Here is a 17320-nt window from a genome sequence, read left to right on the forward strand (position 1 = left end):
TGGGGTGAGTGAAAACAAGGTGTTGAGGTTTGACTCTGAGGTTACAAATCTTGGTGCCTGGGAGGACAGTGTTAACTTGGACAGAAAAAGAAGTTGGGAAGAGAGGAAGACTGGGGATGGGGGTAGGGTGGAGGAGATGAATTCTCTTCTGAACATGTTGATTTCGTGTCACCTACAGGGCATCCAGTGTTAAATGTTCAGTGTTTGATTGGCGAGGTAGACTGGCTCTCAGGAGAGAGGTTAGGGATGGATTTATAGATCTGGGAACCATCTGTGTAGAGCTGGCAACTGAATCCATCGGAGCTGAATAGATCACCAAGCGAGATGATATAGTGGGAGAAGAGAAGGGGGCCCCGAGCAGAGCCTTTGGGGATGCCTGTGGTTACAGGGTGTGACTCAGAGGAAGATCCTGCAAAGGAGACTGAGAAGAAGGGGTCAGACACATGAGAGGAGAACCCAGAGAGGAGAGAGAATCTGGGGAGGGAAGGTGGTCAGCAGGGCCGAACGTCAAGGGGAGGTCAAGAGGGCAGAGGACCCAGAAAAGGCTGTTAGGCTTGGCAGTTAAGAGTGCGTTGGTGACTTTGGAGACAGCAGTTTTGGTTGAATGATGAGGCTGGAAGTTAGACCAGAGGCTTTAGATGCAAGTGAAAAGAAATGGAGGGCCTGGTTGTGGATGGCTCTCTCAAGGAATTCAGCCTAAGAGGAGAAATATTAGACAATGGCTAAGAGAGACAGTGGGCAACTAATGGGTGCTACAGTGCACAGAGCACTGGGCCTGGAGTCAGGAATAGACTCATCTTCCTGAGTTCAAATCTGGCCCCACTCACTTAGGATTTCTGTGACCCTGGGCAAGTCACTAACCTTGCGTACCTCAGTTTCCTCGCCTGTAAAATGAACTGGAGAAGAAAATGGCAGACCACTCCAGTATCTTTGCCAAGCAAACCCCAGATGGGTTTTTAGTCACATATGACTGAAATGACTGAACAACAAAAGCAGAGATATTAGGATCAAGTGAGCGTTTTTTTTTAATGTTGGGGGAGATGGGGCATGTTTGTAGGCAGTAGGGAAGGAGCCAGTGGACAGGGAGAGATGGAAGGTTAGAGAGAGTGGGGGTGCTGGAAGGGCCAGGCTCCTTGAGAGGTTGAGAGGGGATCAGATCGGATGTGCAGGTGGAGGGTTTGCCTTGGCAAAGAGTGGAGCCGCTGCCTCATGTGAGACAAGGTGAAGGAGGAGACAGTGGGGGCGGCTGTCTGAGGGGTGGGAGCAGAGGGACCCCTCAGTCAAAGACTTCAAGTTTTCAGGTGAAGTGTGAGGGGAGGGTCAGGGAGCAGGGTGCTGTGGGAGACTTGAGGGCAGAAGGGTTAGGAAAGCTGCTGGGAAGAGTGAGAGAAGGAATCCAGCCGTAAGAATAGCTAGCACCTACTATGTGCCAGGCACTGTGCTAAGCGCTTTGCAACCATTTCATGCGATCCTCACAACAACCCTGGAAGGGAGGTGCTATTATCACCCCTCTATTTTACAGATGAGGAAAGTGAGGCATACAGGGTTAAGTGACTGGCCCAGGGCCACATAGCTAGTACCTGACTCCAGGTCCAGGGCTCTATCCACTGCAGCAGGGATCAGGGCATAGTACCAGGATTGCCAGGCTGCAGGAAGGGACCATTTGAAATCACCTAGTACAATTTGTCAGGTGGCCAGTTGGCCCAGTTTCATGACCTTCTCCAGCTCGGGATCACATGGTAGGAGTGCTCCAGGGTGGGGGTTGGCAGACAGGACGTAACAAGGGAACCAGGGGCTCAAGAGGAAAAGACAGAATGGGGTTGAACTGGTTCACCAAGGGGTTGAGATAGCAGAGGGAGCCATAAAAATGGCGTCTATCTCTCTATATTAAAAACTTCATACATGTGTATTTGTGAATAGATATGTGTGCACATGCATGTTTATACATGTATATGTGCTCACGTGCACACACATGCATATGCCTATGCAACGCATTGTAGCCATACACACATGCACACACATATGCACATGCACATGTATGTATATGCAATGCCGTATAGAAACAAGCAGTGTGTGCGTGCATAGTTATTAATGCATATATATGTTTGTACAGGTATATACACATGCGTACATGGAATAGACAAAGCATTGCCGACAGACACACATGCACACACATGCACATGCATGCATACATCACGGTGCATGTATTTATGCATGTTTGCATGCACACATACATGTATATATGTGTATACAGACATACATACAATGCATACACACATACTAATATATTAACACATGCATGTATACGTATGTACATACATGCACACACACACACGCACACATCGTCTCCTTCGATAGACTCTAAACTCTGTGAGGGGATAGCCCGACCCATTTTGGTCTCCACAGACCCAGCACCCAGCACAGTGCCTAGCCCATAGCAGGCACTTAATAATTGTTTGTAGTTCTGCTAATGGATGGCCCTTTGACTGTTGCAGCACCGTGTCTCAGAGCTGAGCCTGGAAACCTTTCAGGCCTTCAGTATTAGCGCTGTGGAGCCTCTGACAAATGACACCTGCCAGATCCGCTTCGAGCTGCCTGGGAACGAGCAGCTGGGGCTGAGCCCCGGACAGCATCTCATCTTACGGTAGGAAGCCTGCTCTCCCACACCGAGGGGCGACCCTGCCTGCTGAGCTGGGGCCTCGCTGAGACAGCCACCCTCATTACCTCATGCGTCTGGGCCTCCCGAAGCCCAAGCTGAAAGATCCCGGGCTTCCCATTAGCCAGAGCAGCTTCCTAGTTTTGCTCCTTCATCTTGCTGGCCTGGAAAAGATCTGATTGTGGTCTTTAGGAGGAAAAAAAATGGCTAAAAACTAATAATGGCCTGAAGCTCAGAAAGCAAGCAGGGGGAGTGAGGAGAAACTGATCCCTGTAATAGCTATGTAGGCATTGATCCCACCCATCCATCCCTCGTTTGATGCTCACAACAACCCTGAGAGGTAGGTTCCCATTTTTATAGATGAGGAAACTGAGGCAAACAGAGGTTAAGTGACTTGCCCAGGGTCATACAACTAATAAAGTGTCTGATGTAGGATTGGAACTCAGGTCTTCCAGACTCTAAGTCCACTGGACCATCTAGTTATAACATGGGGGAGGGGGTCAGACTGGATGGCCTGGGGGGACGGGGGGGGGGGATCCTGGGATCTAGAATTTGGGTCCAGGTCTTCTGATTCCTAATCTAAGTGAAATCAAGCCAACAGGCATTTATTAAGCTCCTACTGCATGTGAGCACTGTGTTAAGCATTCGATGCAGGACAGCCATAGTTACAAGGGCTGGATGGTGATTTTGCGTCTTCACTGCCCCTAAATAAAGGGCTTTGCTTTCCTCCTCTGCTGCTGTTTACTCACCTATAAAGTACGGATGAGCCGCAAACATCCCTGGTAAAGTGCAGAGAGCTGGCGAGATGCCTGAGGTCTGGGCCCAATTCATCAGCGCCTGCCTTCCTCTTTCTTAGGGGGACCGTGGATGGCTTGGAAATTCAGAGAGCCTATACTCCCATTAGCCACAGGAACTCGGAGGGGTATTTCGAAGTTTTAATTAAGGTAAGCTTAATTGCGGGGCAGCTCTTCTCCTGGCCCTTATTCCGTTTTGTTCCCTGCCCAGTGAGGGGCAGCGGAGGTTCTGCTGATGTGTGGCAGACGGCTTCCTGGATCCGTGAGGTCACCGGCTGGCTCAGAGGAGAGGTGAAGAGGTGGCCCCTCCCTCCCCGAGGGAGCTCCTGGCTCCTGGCAGAGGGCTGGAGCTGGCTGCTTTTATGGAAGGCAGGATCAAAGCAGGGACTGTAAAGATGTCAGATCTCAGCTCGTTTCTCTGATTGAGCTGGAGAAGAGAGCCTGGGTGGCCCGGGCTGAAGCGGCAGCAAGAAATGCCAGCCCAGCCCAGCTGGAGGGATGGAGGGGGGTGGGTAGGATCTGAGACTTGAAAGCTGAGAGGGACCTGGTGGTCATCTACACGGACCCCCTCATTTTACAGAAGAGGAGACCTCAGAAGCAGGATCACCATTCAGAACTGAGAGGATACTCACAGGCCATCTGGTCCCTACCCTGCCTCATCCTTCATCTGAGGCCCAGAAAGGCTAAGCCATCTGTCCAAGGCCACACAGGGAGTAAGGGGCAGGGGCAGGATCATAGATTCAAACCTGGAAAGCCATCTAATCTGATCCCCTCCCCCATTTTACAAATGAGGTAACTGAGACCCAGAGAGGTTAAGAGATTTAGGTTCATAGGTTAACACCTGGAAGGGACCTAGAGGAAGTCTAACACAACGCTCTCATTTTACAGAGATGGAAACAGACCCAGAAAGGATAAATGAATTGCCTAGTGTCATACCTCTACTGACAAGGGTAGGATTTGAACCCAGATCCCCTGACTCCAGAGCCTGGACTCTTCCCACTGAGATCTTGTATATACCTACTTATGTTGCTTCCTCCATTAGAATGGAAGGTCATTGAGGGCAGGAACTCTTTTTACCTTTTTTCATCTCCCCGGGGCTTAGCACAGTGCCTGGCACATAGTAGGCGCTTAATAAATGCTTATTAAAAATTGCTTGTTTGCTTGCTCTGATCCAAGCCCAGAACACACCAAGCCCGGGGATTGTTCTCTCCCTCACAGCTCCAGCGCCACTGGGCTCACCCTTCCAGAGCATTCCATATTATGGAAATACCTGATTTGTCTTGTTTCCCTAGCTGGCAAACTCCCTAAAGAGGCATCTGGTGGCCTGGAGTCAGGAGGACCTGAGTTCAACTCTAGTCTTAGCTACTTACTAGCTGTATGACCCTGCATAAGTCACTTAACCTCTGTCTGCCTCAGTTTCCTCCTCTGTTAAATGAGGATGATACTAACCCCCAGGATGGTCGGGAGGATGAAATATTTGTAAAGTGCTTGCATGGTGCCTAGCACACAGTAGGTGCTTTGTAAATCTTATTTCCTTCCCAACTTTACTTGAGAACAGAGACCCCTTGTTCACCTCAATTCAATTCAACAAGCATTTATTAAGCGCCTACTGTGTGCCAGGCTTTGGGGACACCAAAGCAAAAAGAGAATAGTCTGTGCCCTCAAGGAGCTTATGGTCTCTTGGGCCACGTCTGGGCTTGAACCTGCATCTCCAGGCTCTAGTGTCTCGTCAGGGGTGCTCCAGAATCAGCTCCAGCCTGCTCAGTTGGGTGGTAAATTTTCGTTGTGAGCACTGATGCATCAGAAATGGGCAAATGCTACAAATCAGGGCAGAATTTGTTGTTTTGTGGATTGTTGAGACTTAAGAAAGTGATAGGAAAATGTTAATAATGAAGATTAACTGAAGTGTGCCCCAGGGACATTTTTTTTCTGAGGGCCCTTTGCTGAGCATTTACTAGCTCTTAAGGCTGCCTTGGGGAAAGTTCTTTGGCTTCCTAATCAGAGGCACTGTAGGAGGGTGCAGAGAAATGAGGATTTGCTATTCACTGGCTGTGTGACCTTGGGCAAGTCACTTCCAGTTAAGTTGCGTAAGTCAGGAGACCGGAAGCAGCATTTGGGCTGTGCTGCCCAGCTGCCTTAGTGACCATAGCACTGCCCTTTTAATCTCTCTCTGGGCCTCAGTCGCCATGTCTGTGAAATGGGATTAATATCTGGCCTCCCTACCTTACAGAATCACAAGAAAAGCAATGTGTCAGCCTGAACTGCCATAGTTGGGCCATGTGCCCCTATTCTCTGGGCCCTATTGTCTTTGAGGTAAAAGCATCGGACCAAGCAACTGATAAAGTCCTTTCTGGAGCCTACCTCCTTTCATCTGGCCCCTCCTCCCTCTCCTTCTCCTTCTTCTCCCTCTATCCTTCTCCCCTTCTCTCCCTCTCCTCCCCCTCCCCCATCCCCTTCACCTTCTCTTTCTCCCCTTCCCTCTTTCCCTCCCCTTCTCTCCTCCCTTTCCCTCTGTTCCCCTCCCTCTTCTCCTCCCCTTCCCTCTGTACCCCTCTCTCTCCCCTTCTCCTCCCCTTCCCTCCTTCTCCTTCCTTTCCCCTCTGTCCCTCTCCCTCTCCCTTCCCCTTGTCTCCTTCTCCTCCCCTTCTCTCCTCCTTCCCTTCCCTCTGTCCCCCTCTCTGTCTCCCTCACTCTTCCCCTCCCCTTTCCTCTGTCCCCCTCCCTCTCCCCTTCCTTCCTTCTCCTTCCCTTCCTTCTGTCCCCTCCCCTCCCCTTCCTCTTCCTCTCCTTTCCTCCATCCCCCTCCCCTTCTCTCCCTGTCTCCTTCCCTCTCCCCTCCCCTTCCCTCTTTCTCCTTCCCTCCCCTCTGTCTCCCTCCCTCTCCCCTCCCCTTCTCTCTCCCCTCCCCTTCCCTCCTTCTCCTTCCCTTCTCTCTGTCCCCCTTCCTCTCCCCCTCCCCTTCTCTCTCCTTCTCCTCCCCTTCTCTCCTCCTTCCCTTCCCTCTGTCCCCCTCTCTCTCCCCTTCTCCTCCCCTTCCCTCCTTCTCCTTCCTTTCCCTCTGTCCCTCTCCCTCTCCCTTCCCCCTCTCTCCTTCTCCTCCCCTTCCCTCCTTCTCCTTCCTTTCTCTCTGTCCCCCTCCCACTCCCCCTTCTTCTTCCCTCTCCTTTCCTCCATCCCCCTCCCCTTCTCTCCCCGTCCCCTTCCCTCTCCACTCCCCTTCTTTCTCCCCTCCCCTTCCCGCTGTCTCCCTCCCTCTCCCCTCCCCTTCCCTCCTCCTTCCCTCCCCCTCCCCTTCCCTCTCCTCTCCCCTCCCCTTCTCTCCTCCTTCCCTTCCCTGTCTCCCTCCCTCAGGAAAGTCCCTTGTGCCAGTCTGGGCTTTAAGCTGCCCAGGTCTTGGGCCCCCGGCTCTCTGACCTCCCCTTGCCATGGTACCTGATTTCAGAGAGCTCCCCAAGCCGTGCCCCCATGCCTTAGCTCCCCATGCTGGGCATCTGGGCGGGGGTGCTGCCTCACAGCTCACCGTGGAAGCGTCTCCTCAGAGTAGCTGTATTTCTCCCAGCTGTGAGATTGATTATCCTCCCTGGGCAACTGTAAAGCTTCTCTTTTAGGGGAATGATTAATTATCTCTGAGCCACTGAGGCTAAATGGAGCCTTAAACATCTCTGCAAAGTGAAGCTGCCTGAGAGTCGAGGCCAGGGGGAAGAACCCCAGACCAGGGACCTGGTCCTGGCCCCTCTCCTGAGCCAGGCCAACCCTTGGCCGAGGAGACCAAAGCCCAGGGAAAGAAATGCCCTTGGTCACATGGCTTAGGAAGCATCAGTGGAGGGATTTGAACCCTTGTTCTCTGGCTCCAGAGTAGGTTCCTCTTTTCACCACTTTCAAAAAGTGTTCTCCTTGCTGACTTTGGGCAATTCAATTCACTGTCGCTAGCCTCAGTTTATTCCTTTAAAATAAGAGAGATACTCTCTGTATCACCCACCTCACAGGGCTTCAAAAACTATCAAGCTCATATAATGTAAACTATCACTGGGGACAGTGTGACCTAATGGATAGGGATCCAATGTCTGAGTCAGAAAGACCTAGACTCAAGTCCCATCTTGGACATTTGTTTGGCTTTTAAAACCCTTCCCAGCCTGGCCCCAACTTTATTATACGTGACTTCCCTTCCTAGACACTGAACCAGCCAAACTGGCCGTCCTGCTGCTGCTCTATCTCTGAACCTTTCGTTGGCTTCTTCCCATCGAGGATCCCTGCCCTCCCTCCCCCCACTTCTCAGAAACTCTTATTTCCTCCCAAACCCTAGCACCTCCTATCCAGACGAACCTTTCCCAGGCCCCTAGTACAAATGCCCTCCCCTCACAGGCTGACTTTGGATTTACCTGGGAAATGCCTTGTCTCCCTTGATAGAGGGGAAGCGTCTTGAGGGAGGCATCATTTCATTTGTCTGTCTATCCCTGGTTCCTGGCAAAGTGCCCAGCGCACAGTAGGTGCTGAATAAATGTGGACTGATTGATGCACATGTGGCCCTGAGCAAGTCACTCAGTGCCCCAGTGCTTAACTCTCTCTTAAGACTCCATTTTAAAACATGAACATTGGTTTGGAACAGATTTGCCTGGGGACAGGGAGTTTTTTACACAGATACAGGTCAGGATAAAGATGTTGGCTATCAGAAGGATTCTGTCCTTCAGTCATCTCTGCATGGGAAGAAGGAGTGGGGAAAGGAGGATGGGTGGAGTTAGACTCCCTTTTGAGTGTCACGGGAAAGAAAGAGCCGGGGCGATGCCCTGAGTGTGCTCAGCAAGGTGTCTGGTAGGCCTATGATGTGGTGGCTTTGTGTTCCCAGCTTCTCTCTCTCTCTCTCTTGGTCTCTGTCTCTCTCTCTCCCTCCCTCCCCTCCTCCTTCTCCTCTATCTCTGTCTCTCCCTCTCCTCTCTCTGTCTCTCTTTCTTCCTCTCCATCTCTGTCTCTCTGTCTCTCTCCTCTCCTCCTCTTTCTCCTTCTGTCTCTGTCCCTCTCCTCTCTCTGCGTCTCTGTCTCTGTTGCGCTCTCATGTGTACACACACACACACACAGGAGACTCTCCAGAGTCAGGGTGTGCTACAAGCTGCACGGCCTGGGTCTTACATGCCCAAGTCATCAGGGTGTTTGGTGGTGACAGATCCTCGTCTCAGGGTGGCAGCTGTGTGCTTGACATCACCGTCTGAGGCATTCCCTTTTCTCTCCCTGTGCTTTCCTCAGCGGTGTCAGAACCCTGACAGTCAGAGGTCACAGGACCCCGACACTTCATAGGTAAAGAAAACAGATTGACTTGGGCAGGTCTTAACGCTCTAGACCTTATCAAGAAATGATTTCCTGCTAATTGGGTATTGATAAGGGAGGGAGCTAGCAGTTAACTCCAGAGAATGATTGTTGGAGCATGGTTACCATGGTAACCTTATTTTGATTAGATGGAGATAGACAAGGGTTGTTGGGGGGGGTAGGGAGAAAGAAGGAAGTGATTGGCACCCCCCCCCCCATACTGAAGTGTTTCCAACCTAGTGGAGGAGGACTAATAATGGTAGCCAACATTTGCAGGGGACTTGTAAGTTTTGCAAAGCATTTTACAAATATTATCTTATTTGATCCTCACAACAGCCCCGGGAGGGAGGTGCTACTGTTACATTAAGGAAACCGAGGCAATTGGGGTTAAGTGACTTGCCCAGGGTCACACAGCTAGTAAGTGTCTGAGGCTGGACTTGAACTCAGGTCTTCCTGACTCCAAACCCAACACTCTAACCACTGTGCCACCTCACTACCTTGAAGGATAGGGCCCAGAAAGGAACTATAGTCTGAGACCTTTCTCAAAACGAGCAAGGCAGCCCTCTTCCTTAGAATCATCAAAAAAGGCACCTTTGAGTTGGGAAGATCATCTTGTCCAACCCTCACCCAACTCACAAGTCCTATTTATAGACTCCCAGACAAGAGGGAAGCGGTATCTCGTAAACACCTCCCGGTGTGGAGAATTCTCCGCCCTCCTCCAGCCTCCACTCTAGTCATTAGGACTGGTATTGAGCAGAAATCTACCCTCCTTAATCCAGCGGCCCGAGTGCTGTCCCCTTGAGGGCGAAAAAGGTAAAATTTAATCTCTCTTCCCTCTGGTAACCCTTCCAACACCCCCGATCACCTTTCCCTAGTCATCTTCCGACTTGTCCACTCCCCTTATCAGAATTAGCCAGCCTAGGGCAGATGTGACCGGGGCGGACGACGGCAGGACGACCGCGCTCGCGATCTGCCCGCCGGTCTTCAATTCCCGCGTGGCCATTCTGGCCGTGTGTGGCCGAAATCAACAGCCGCCGCCTTCCCCTCTCCTGATAGGCTGGGCAAAACAAAAGAGGAGGAGAGAAGCGAGTCTGGCCCGACTCGTTCTTCATGAAACTCTCTGGCTCTTGGTGATCTTCCTCTTCCCTCCTAAGGACTTACAAACCATCCGTGCTAGAACTTTACCAGGACTCAATAGGCTCGCTGGCCTTCGGAGAGTTCCGACATTTGCCCCTCTCCGGTCCTCCGGCCCCTCCCCCGTTCACTACATCTCCTGACATCTGGTGGGTTCCATCATCCCGTCTGCCGGGTCTTTCCAGGCCTGGGCCTGTTGACTTAAACTCATCTCAGGTAATTAGAGGCTCTCTAGCTCTCACCTGTCCTGGGTTCCGATCCTCCATTAACCATCGTTGTTGCGCTCTTTCCCGGTCAGGAGATCATTCTCTGGGGTAAAGGAGACAGAAGCAAACTAGGAGTTGAGTAGTTGTGTCTCCTCCCACTCGTTTCTTCCTATTCATTCTTCCTGGTTGGTCTCCCTGCCCTCAGTCTCTCCTCGCTCCAGTCATCCCATACTCAGCTGTATTTTACTAAAATGGAGGTCTGATCATGTTACTCTCTCACTCAGTGAACTCTAATGGCTCCCTACGCCTCTAAGAGAAAATGTAAGAAAGACTGGAAAAGCCGCCTGGCCATGCCTGATGGGCCTCATGCTGGCCCTGGTGAGGAGGTCCCCGGACCTCTCTTCACGCTCACAGGATGCCTTCCATCAGCGATCGCAGCTTCCTTGGGATCCAGTAAAAGAGAGAGTCTGAGGTCCCCTCCCCACCTGGCGGCTCACAGCAGGTTGTCCTCCCTACTCCAATTTTGCCAGGGAGAAAAAAAAAGGATATTTTGACCTTTTCTCTGTCAGGCTGGAATGATTGTCGTGTTGTGTTTGTCCTTCGTTCTCGAAGAGGACCGTGACCTCAGGGACATGATGACGTGACTCGCAGTTGACTTTGATACGAGAGAGGAAGGGGCTGCGCACGGTCACCAGCCTCACTTTCTCCTCCAGAGCCGTCTGGGTCCAGCGGCCTGATTTTCATCAGGACAAGACCCTGGCCCTTTCAGGCCAAGGTCTTTCCAGGTTCTCACCTTGAGTGAGATAATGCCCATTCAATGAACAGGCCTCTTTAAGAAGTTAATCAAGGGCTGGCCCCTTTAATCAAAACTCAAAAAAAAAATCAAACCGGGAAGGAGGACCTCAGTGTTCCTGGCCAAAACAGAAATAGTTACTATTGGGTATTTACATTCACTCTGTGCTAGGAGGGCAGGGACCTATCGTCCGGTCTATGAGCTCCAGAGTGAATTGGGTTTAAGGCTTGGTTTTTGAGAAAGAAATCTAGCCAGTAAACCCAAAGGTAAGGAGGCAGCCTTCAGCCATTGCAATGGAGCACGGACGGAGAGGCAGAGGGAGGGGGAGGAGGGAGCCTCCAGTCTCAGTGTCCTGTTTTTTCCCTGATCTTCTTCCCCCCAACTTAGCTTTTTTCCTCTCTCTTTTTTTTTTTAACTCTGAGACAAATGAAAAGCCTGAGAGACAGAGTTTCTGGGTAATTAGTAATCAATTTATTAATTAGGCTAGCTGATAATAAATTGACGGTCAGTGGTTTCTCTCGATAACCAAGGATAAAACTATGGTGATCACTGAATGCTTAAATGCCTTCGGAAAAAAGGGGTTGCCCCTGAGAGATAGAAATCAACCCTGATTGGTTCATGATTAATGAGTGGGTGGACATAGTAATGAGGAGGCGGGCTAAAAGTCTTCAGCTCCTCCCACTGAGAACGTGACTAGATCATGACACTCAGCCGCCTCCATCTATCTGGCCCTAGGAATTCATCTCTCCCCGGAGCACTCTGATTGATTTTCTCCTTCATAAGCTGAGTTCCCCTACACTGCCATGGAGGAGTGCCAGGGGATGCTGCAATGCATCTAGATTAGATTCTATTCGGACTACAAACATAAGTCGGATCCACTAGTTGGGTGGGGTCCGTCCAAGATCGAAGAGGGTGCACCCCGAGCATTGGGACAATCTCGTGTCTCAGCCTTGTCCTTTGGGGAGTGATTAACTGGCTGATCTACATGGATTGGGACCAGAGTGAGGAGATAAAAAGGGAAAACCTCAATCCTTATTTAATAATTTGTTATTAATATAATAGAAAAAAATCACTTCTCTCAAGTCCTTTTATTTTCTTAGTTTTTTTATTCCCAACCTCTAATCATCCTCTACTTAGGCATCCTGTCGCTTATATAAGACCTATGACAAATAGTGGAAACTAACCTAAATTTCTCATAGCACCTTTCTTAAATGAATGAGTGAGCGAGTGACTGAGTGAAAAAGCATTCACAGTAAGCACATACTGTGTGTCAGGCATTATGTTAAGTGCTGGGCATAAGCAAGACAATCCTTGCCTTTCAGGGATTTCCGTTTTAATGGACTGGAGCATGGTGGCTGGATAGCCCATAGAGCAGAGACAGGGCTTGAGAGTTTTAGATAAGGGAGAAGTCTCACTCTTCTGGAGCCCCTGCTCCAGGGCAGGAGGAGGTGGAGTGCCAGAGGAGGAAGAGCATGGTAGCCTAGCAGAAGATCCCCGTGCCCTGTCCTTGGTGCTGAACTCTCTCTCTCTCCCTTGTACTGTAGTTACCCGTCCTCCCTTCCATCTCTTGTGTGTGTCCCTTTCAATTCAGTTTCTTGGCTAAGTCCCTGTTCAACTGCATCTCTTTCTCCAGACATTTCCTCTCCTTATTCCCCAGTTTACGCAATGATGATTGTGTTACAAGAATTTATTTCATTATCGAGCCTCCCATCCTTCTTGGGCCAATTTTAGCGAATCAGTTCTTTAGCAAACCCGTCCTGCAGGTATCCGAGCTGTTCTATCTCTGCGTCCTTTAAAATTTACTCTTCTAAAGTAGCCTAGTGTTCTTCTCTTTCTCTATCACGAACCCTTAAGAGGGTGAGCAGCCAACAGAAGATTATGCTGACTCACACTGAGGAGACTGTGGTCCACTAAAACCCCCAGATCTCTTTTCAACTCCTTCCCCATTTTGTGCTTTTGAATTGACTTTTAGTGCTAAAGTGTGAGATTTTTACTTTTATCCTTAATAAACTTAATCTTGTTAAATTCAGCCCAGTGCTCTAATCTGCCAAAATTTGTTTGGAGCCTAACTCCATCATTCAGTGTGTTAGTGATCCCTCACCAGGTTCTTCATTTGATGATGTCTTCCAAAGGTGATGTCCTTTCCACTTCTTCCACTAGTCCCCCCTTATTGGTTAGAATCCCCTCTAGAGCAGCAGTATCCCTTTTGTATCCACCCCCCACCCAAATCTTCAGAAATATGACATTAGTAGGAGAACTAGCTAATTAGTAACAACTTAGCACCCATGTGAAGGAGCCAAGCTGTCAGTAACTGGGAAAGCAGCTAACAGAAAAAACAAACAAAAGAGCCTTGAGAACCCACACAAGGAGCAGCTTACTAAGAGGCTTCGCACAGACCTTTTTTCACTGACTGCAATCTCGTAGATAAATGAATATAACGGTTTTCCTGGGAGTAGAGTGGAGAGCCGAGTTTTAGTAGTTAAGCAGTAATTGAAATAGTTGAATTAGTGACAAAGGATTCAATTTGCCCTGGTCAGACACGTTGATTAGCGTGTACAATTCTGGGCGCTACATTTTAGGAAGGACATTAATAAGCTAGAGCATTCAGAGGGCAGCCAGGATAGTGAAGGGCCTGGAGCTCATGCCATGGAAGGATCAGCTGTAGGAAGAGATCACAGAATAACAGAATTGAGAGTTAGGAGGGACCTCATTGGCCACCTGGTTCAACCTCCACAAATATAAGGGTGAGATTTTTACTTTTATCTCTACTGAATTTAATCTTATTAGGTTCAGCCCAAATCTGCATCCTCATTCCCATATGTTCATGGTCCTTCACTGGGTTTAAAATTTTATGTACATTTAACAATCTCTAAATTTTGATGATCACAGATTACTCCTTTTATCCAAGTCACTGATAAGAATATAGGTACAGATGCCTGGGGGACTCCACTGGAGACTTCCTGGCAAGTTGACACCTGAATCATCATAGAAGAAAAACTCAGTACCCTGCTATTTTGGCACAAGTCTACCAGGAACGAATTTATCAATTAAAGCCCAAGCCTCTGCTTAAAGAAATAAAAACTCAAAGAGACAGAGATCCATTCTGCTTTTGGAAGTCTCTGACATAACAAACCAAAGAGCTTTAAAAGAGCCCATGTGATATATTAAGAGGCTTTTTTATTTACCATTTTTTGGGTTCACAAGATCTTAGATTTAGAGCTGGAAAGGGACCTTAGAGTCCAACCCCCTCATTTTACAAGTGAGGGAAGTGAGGTAAAGGGAGGCATGTGACTTGGCCAGGGTCACACAACTAATACGTGAGGCATTTCAAGAACAAAGACAAAATTAATTAATAAATTCTTAATAGTAGCTTAACTTTGGCCACCCTGGAGATTCATTTCCTAAAATCATTTCATCCCTCTCTAACCTCTAAGGATTCATTTTTCAACATGTGGTCAAAGGTGAACCCAAGAGATGCTTCTATTAATTGAATTAATCAAGAGAAGTTGTAACTTTTAGATCATTGACTTAATCAGTTTCAGGGAGGATTCCTTCCTATGTTCCTTCTCCTTTTAGAAAATGATCAGGCCTTGGATAAGAACAAAACAAAAAGATTGCCATGTGGGGGACCATTTCCCCCAGACTGATAGTTAAAGAAAGGTTGAGAAAGTTTCTCATTCAGTTCAGACCCAGGATTTCACTGACATGCTATACTGTACTAATAGTTCTTAACATTTTCCCCCAGTAAGAATGGTGGTGGGGGAGTGCTTCCGCTCCACTAACAACAAATATGATCTGGCTGTCCAAGCAGCTCTAAATCTACATAATTGTCTTACTGTCTAGTCCGCATCTCTCCATCTTCTCCACAAAATGGGATGAGACACATTATCAAAAGTGTTGCTTAAACCTAATGAATTCTATGCATAGCAACCCCCAATCTTCTAGTTTAGTAATCCTGTCCAAGAAACAAATGAGGGGAGTCTGGTGTGACCTGCTCCTGATGGAACCAGGCTTGACTTTTTGTAATCACTGCTTTCCTTTCTAGACATTCTCTATCTCTTTTTGGAGCAGCTAGGTGGTGCAGAGGATAGAGCCAGGCCCAGAGTCAGGAAGACTCATCTTCATGAGTTGAAATCTGGCCCCAAACACTTATTAGCTGTGTGACCCTGGCCAAGTCCTTTCACCCTGTTTGCCTCAGTTTCCTCATTTTGAAATGAGCTGGAGAAGGAAATGGCAAAGCACTCCAGTATCTCTGGCAAGAAAACCCCAAATGGGGTCACAAAGACATGACTGAATAACAACAACCGTGTCTTTAGTGATGCATCCCAGCATGTCCCTGGAATTGATGCGTGCAGATTCTTCTCTCTTGCATTTTTTTCAAATCTGGATAACTCTGCCGTTCTCCAACCTTGTGCATCTTTTTCTCTTTTCCATGATCTTTTTTTCTGTATCACTGACAGTGACAGCATTCTCACTTGTCTGTTCTTTCAGCACCTGGGTCAGAGACTTGACCTTATCAAGACCAGCAAGATGCTCCCTTCTTATCTTGAGTACCAACTCTCTCCTTATTTTTGCTCTGTCATTTTCAATGCAAAAGTCATTGCTCTTGGCAAAAAAAACAAACAAAATCCGAATTAAGCCACTTAAAGGTTCAGTCCCTTCTTTGATCCTTTCCAATATAGCTTTTTAAAACTCTTTTGTCTTTAACTTCCTTTGGCAGCTTCAGCATTCCTGATACAGGATGCTCATAGTCCTACATTCATCCTCTGTTCCCTGGTCTTGTCTTCATCTTTTGTATATTTCTTTTTTAAAATTAAGTTGCTTGATGAGTTAGTTCCCTGTGTACCAGTCTCTGTCTGTTTAGACAAATACTGCTGGAATCGTTTCTCCGTGTGTCTTCAGAATTTCATTCTTGTGCGTCTCTCACTCTCCTTGGCTGACTTCCCCTAAGGCATTTCAATCCATGAAATCGTTCCTAGCCTTCCTGCTAACTCTTTGAAATCCACTTTCCCAAAGCTTAGGGGCGCATGTCAGACTGTGGGCAGATTTCCCCTCATTTTCTATCACAAATTCTAGGAGGGAGGGGTCACCTCCTCCACAAGGTTCCCATCATTTCCATCCCAGCTACCAGTTCATCCCTGTCAGTAAAAATCAAATCCATAATAGAAATCCCCCTTTTTGCTTCTTCCCCCTCTGACAGGGTGAAATGATCACTAAAGCGAGTCAATGAGTTATTGGTTGTTCTCCTTTTGCCAGAGAGATTTGCCAGCAGATGTTTGGGTAACTGAAGTACCCCATCACTGCTGTGACATGCCTCTCTGTCTCTTCATCTCTTTCCTACTTCTGTCCAGGCGGTCTGTAGTCTATTCCCAGGACATCACTGCTTTCATTTCTTCCTCCAGTGACCTTTACCCAAATCTTTCCAGCTTCTCCTCTGTGCTTCCTGGATTTCCTCACGTGAGTAGACCATCTTAATATCAGATGTTTCTTCTCCTCTACCCATTTCATTCTTCTACCTATTTCATTTGAATAGGGTGCCCCCATCCAGAGCCACATGCAGTCATAGGTCTCACCCCACTGAGTCCTAGTGGCAGCCATGAAGTCAAACTTGTTTTCTTGTGTCAAGACCTTGAGTTCTCTTTTTTTGCTGCCTAAACTTTGAGCATTTGTATGTGAATATTTGAGGCCATGAATTGGACCACTGGCTCAAGTGGGGGACCATTTCCTCTGGACTGATAGTTGAAGAAAGGCTGAGAAAGTTTCTCATTCAGTTTAGACCCAGGATTTCACTGACATGCTATACTATGCTAATAGTGAGAATGGTGGTGGGGGGAGCACTTCTGCTCCATTAACAACAAACATGAACTGGCTGTCCAAGCAGCTCTAAATCTACATAATTGCCCTACTGTCTAGTCCCCATCTCTCCATCTTCTCCACAAAAATGGGATGAGATACATTATCAAGAGTTTTGATTCTTTCTTGGATTTTTGTCTCCTGGGAACTTCTGAGTGTCTTGGATTCTAATTTTCCTTTTCCTTTTTTGTAGCTACTATCAAAAGCAGGGATTCTTAACCTTAAGTCCATGGACGTCTATAACATCTGTGGATAGATTTCAGGGAGTCTGTGAATTTGGATGGAAAAGAATTATATCTTTATTTTTGCTAATCTAACTGAAATTTAGTATTTTCTTCAATTGTGAATTTTTAAAAACACCATTATCCTAAGAAGGGGTCCAGAACCCCTGCTCCATAATATCTCACTTGGAGGATAAACATACGCAGGCCCCTCCCTCCTTCATCCTTTATAGCTTCAAGTCCTTTTATTAAACATGCCCACTTTTGTTAGGTGTGCTCCATCTCTGCCTAGACACTCATTCTTTATTTCCCAAATTAATTTTTCTCTTCTGCATCCTTTGGCTTTATTGGGCCTGTCTCCTTAC

General features: G+C 48.1%; 1 protein-coding gene across 4 annotated transcripts in view; it reads left to right on the top strand.

The window, feature by feature from the left end:
* The window catches only part of LOC118849206 (NADH-cytochrome b5 reductase-like), a 37522-nt gene that overhangs the window by 10643 nt on the left and 9559 nt on the right, over nucleotides 1-17320 (top strand). For all 4 annotated transcript variants that reach the window (XM_036758278.1, XM_036758279.1, XM_036758280.1 and 1 more), the window contains exons 3-4: nucleotides 2496-2644; nucleotides 3513-3600. In XM_036758278.1, the coding sequence (XP_036614173.1) occupies nucleotides 2496-2644; nucleotides 3513-3600 (237 nt within the window). The remainder of the gene's footprint in view (nucleotides 1-2495; nucleotides 2645-3512; nucleotides 3601-17320) is intronic.

This window comes from Trichosurus vulpecula, chromosome 4 (assembly GCF_011100635.1).
Source record: "Trichosurus vulpecula isolate mTriVul1 chromosome 4, mTriVul1.pri, whole genome shotgun sequence".
NCBI lineage: Eukaryota > Metazoa > Chordata > Mammalia > Diprotodontia > Phalangeridae > Trichosurus > Trichosurus vulpecula.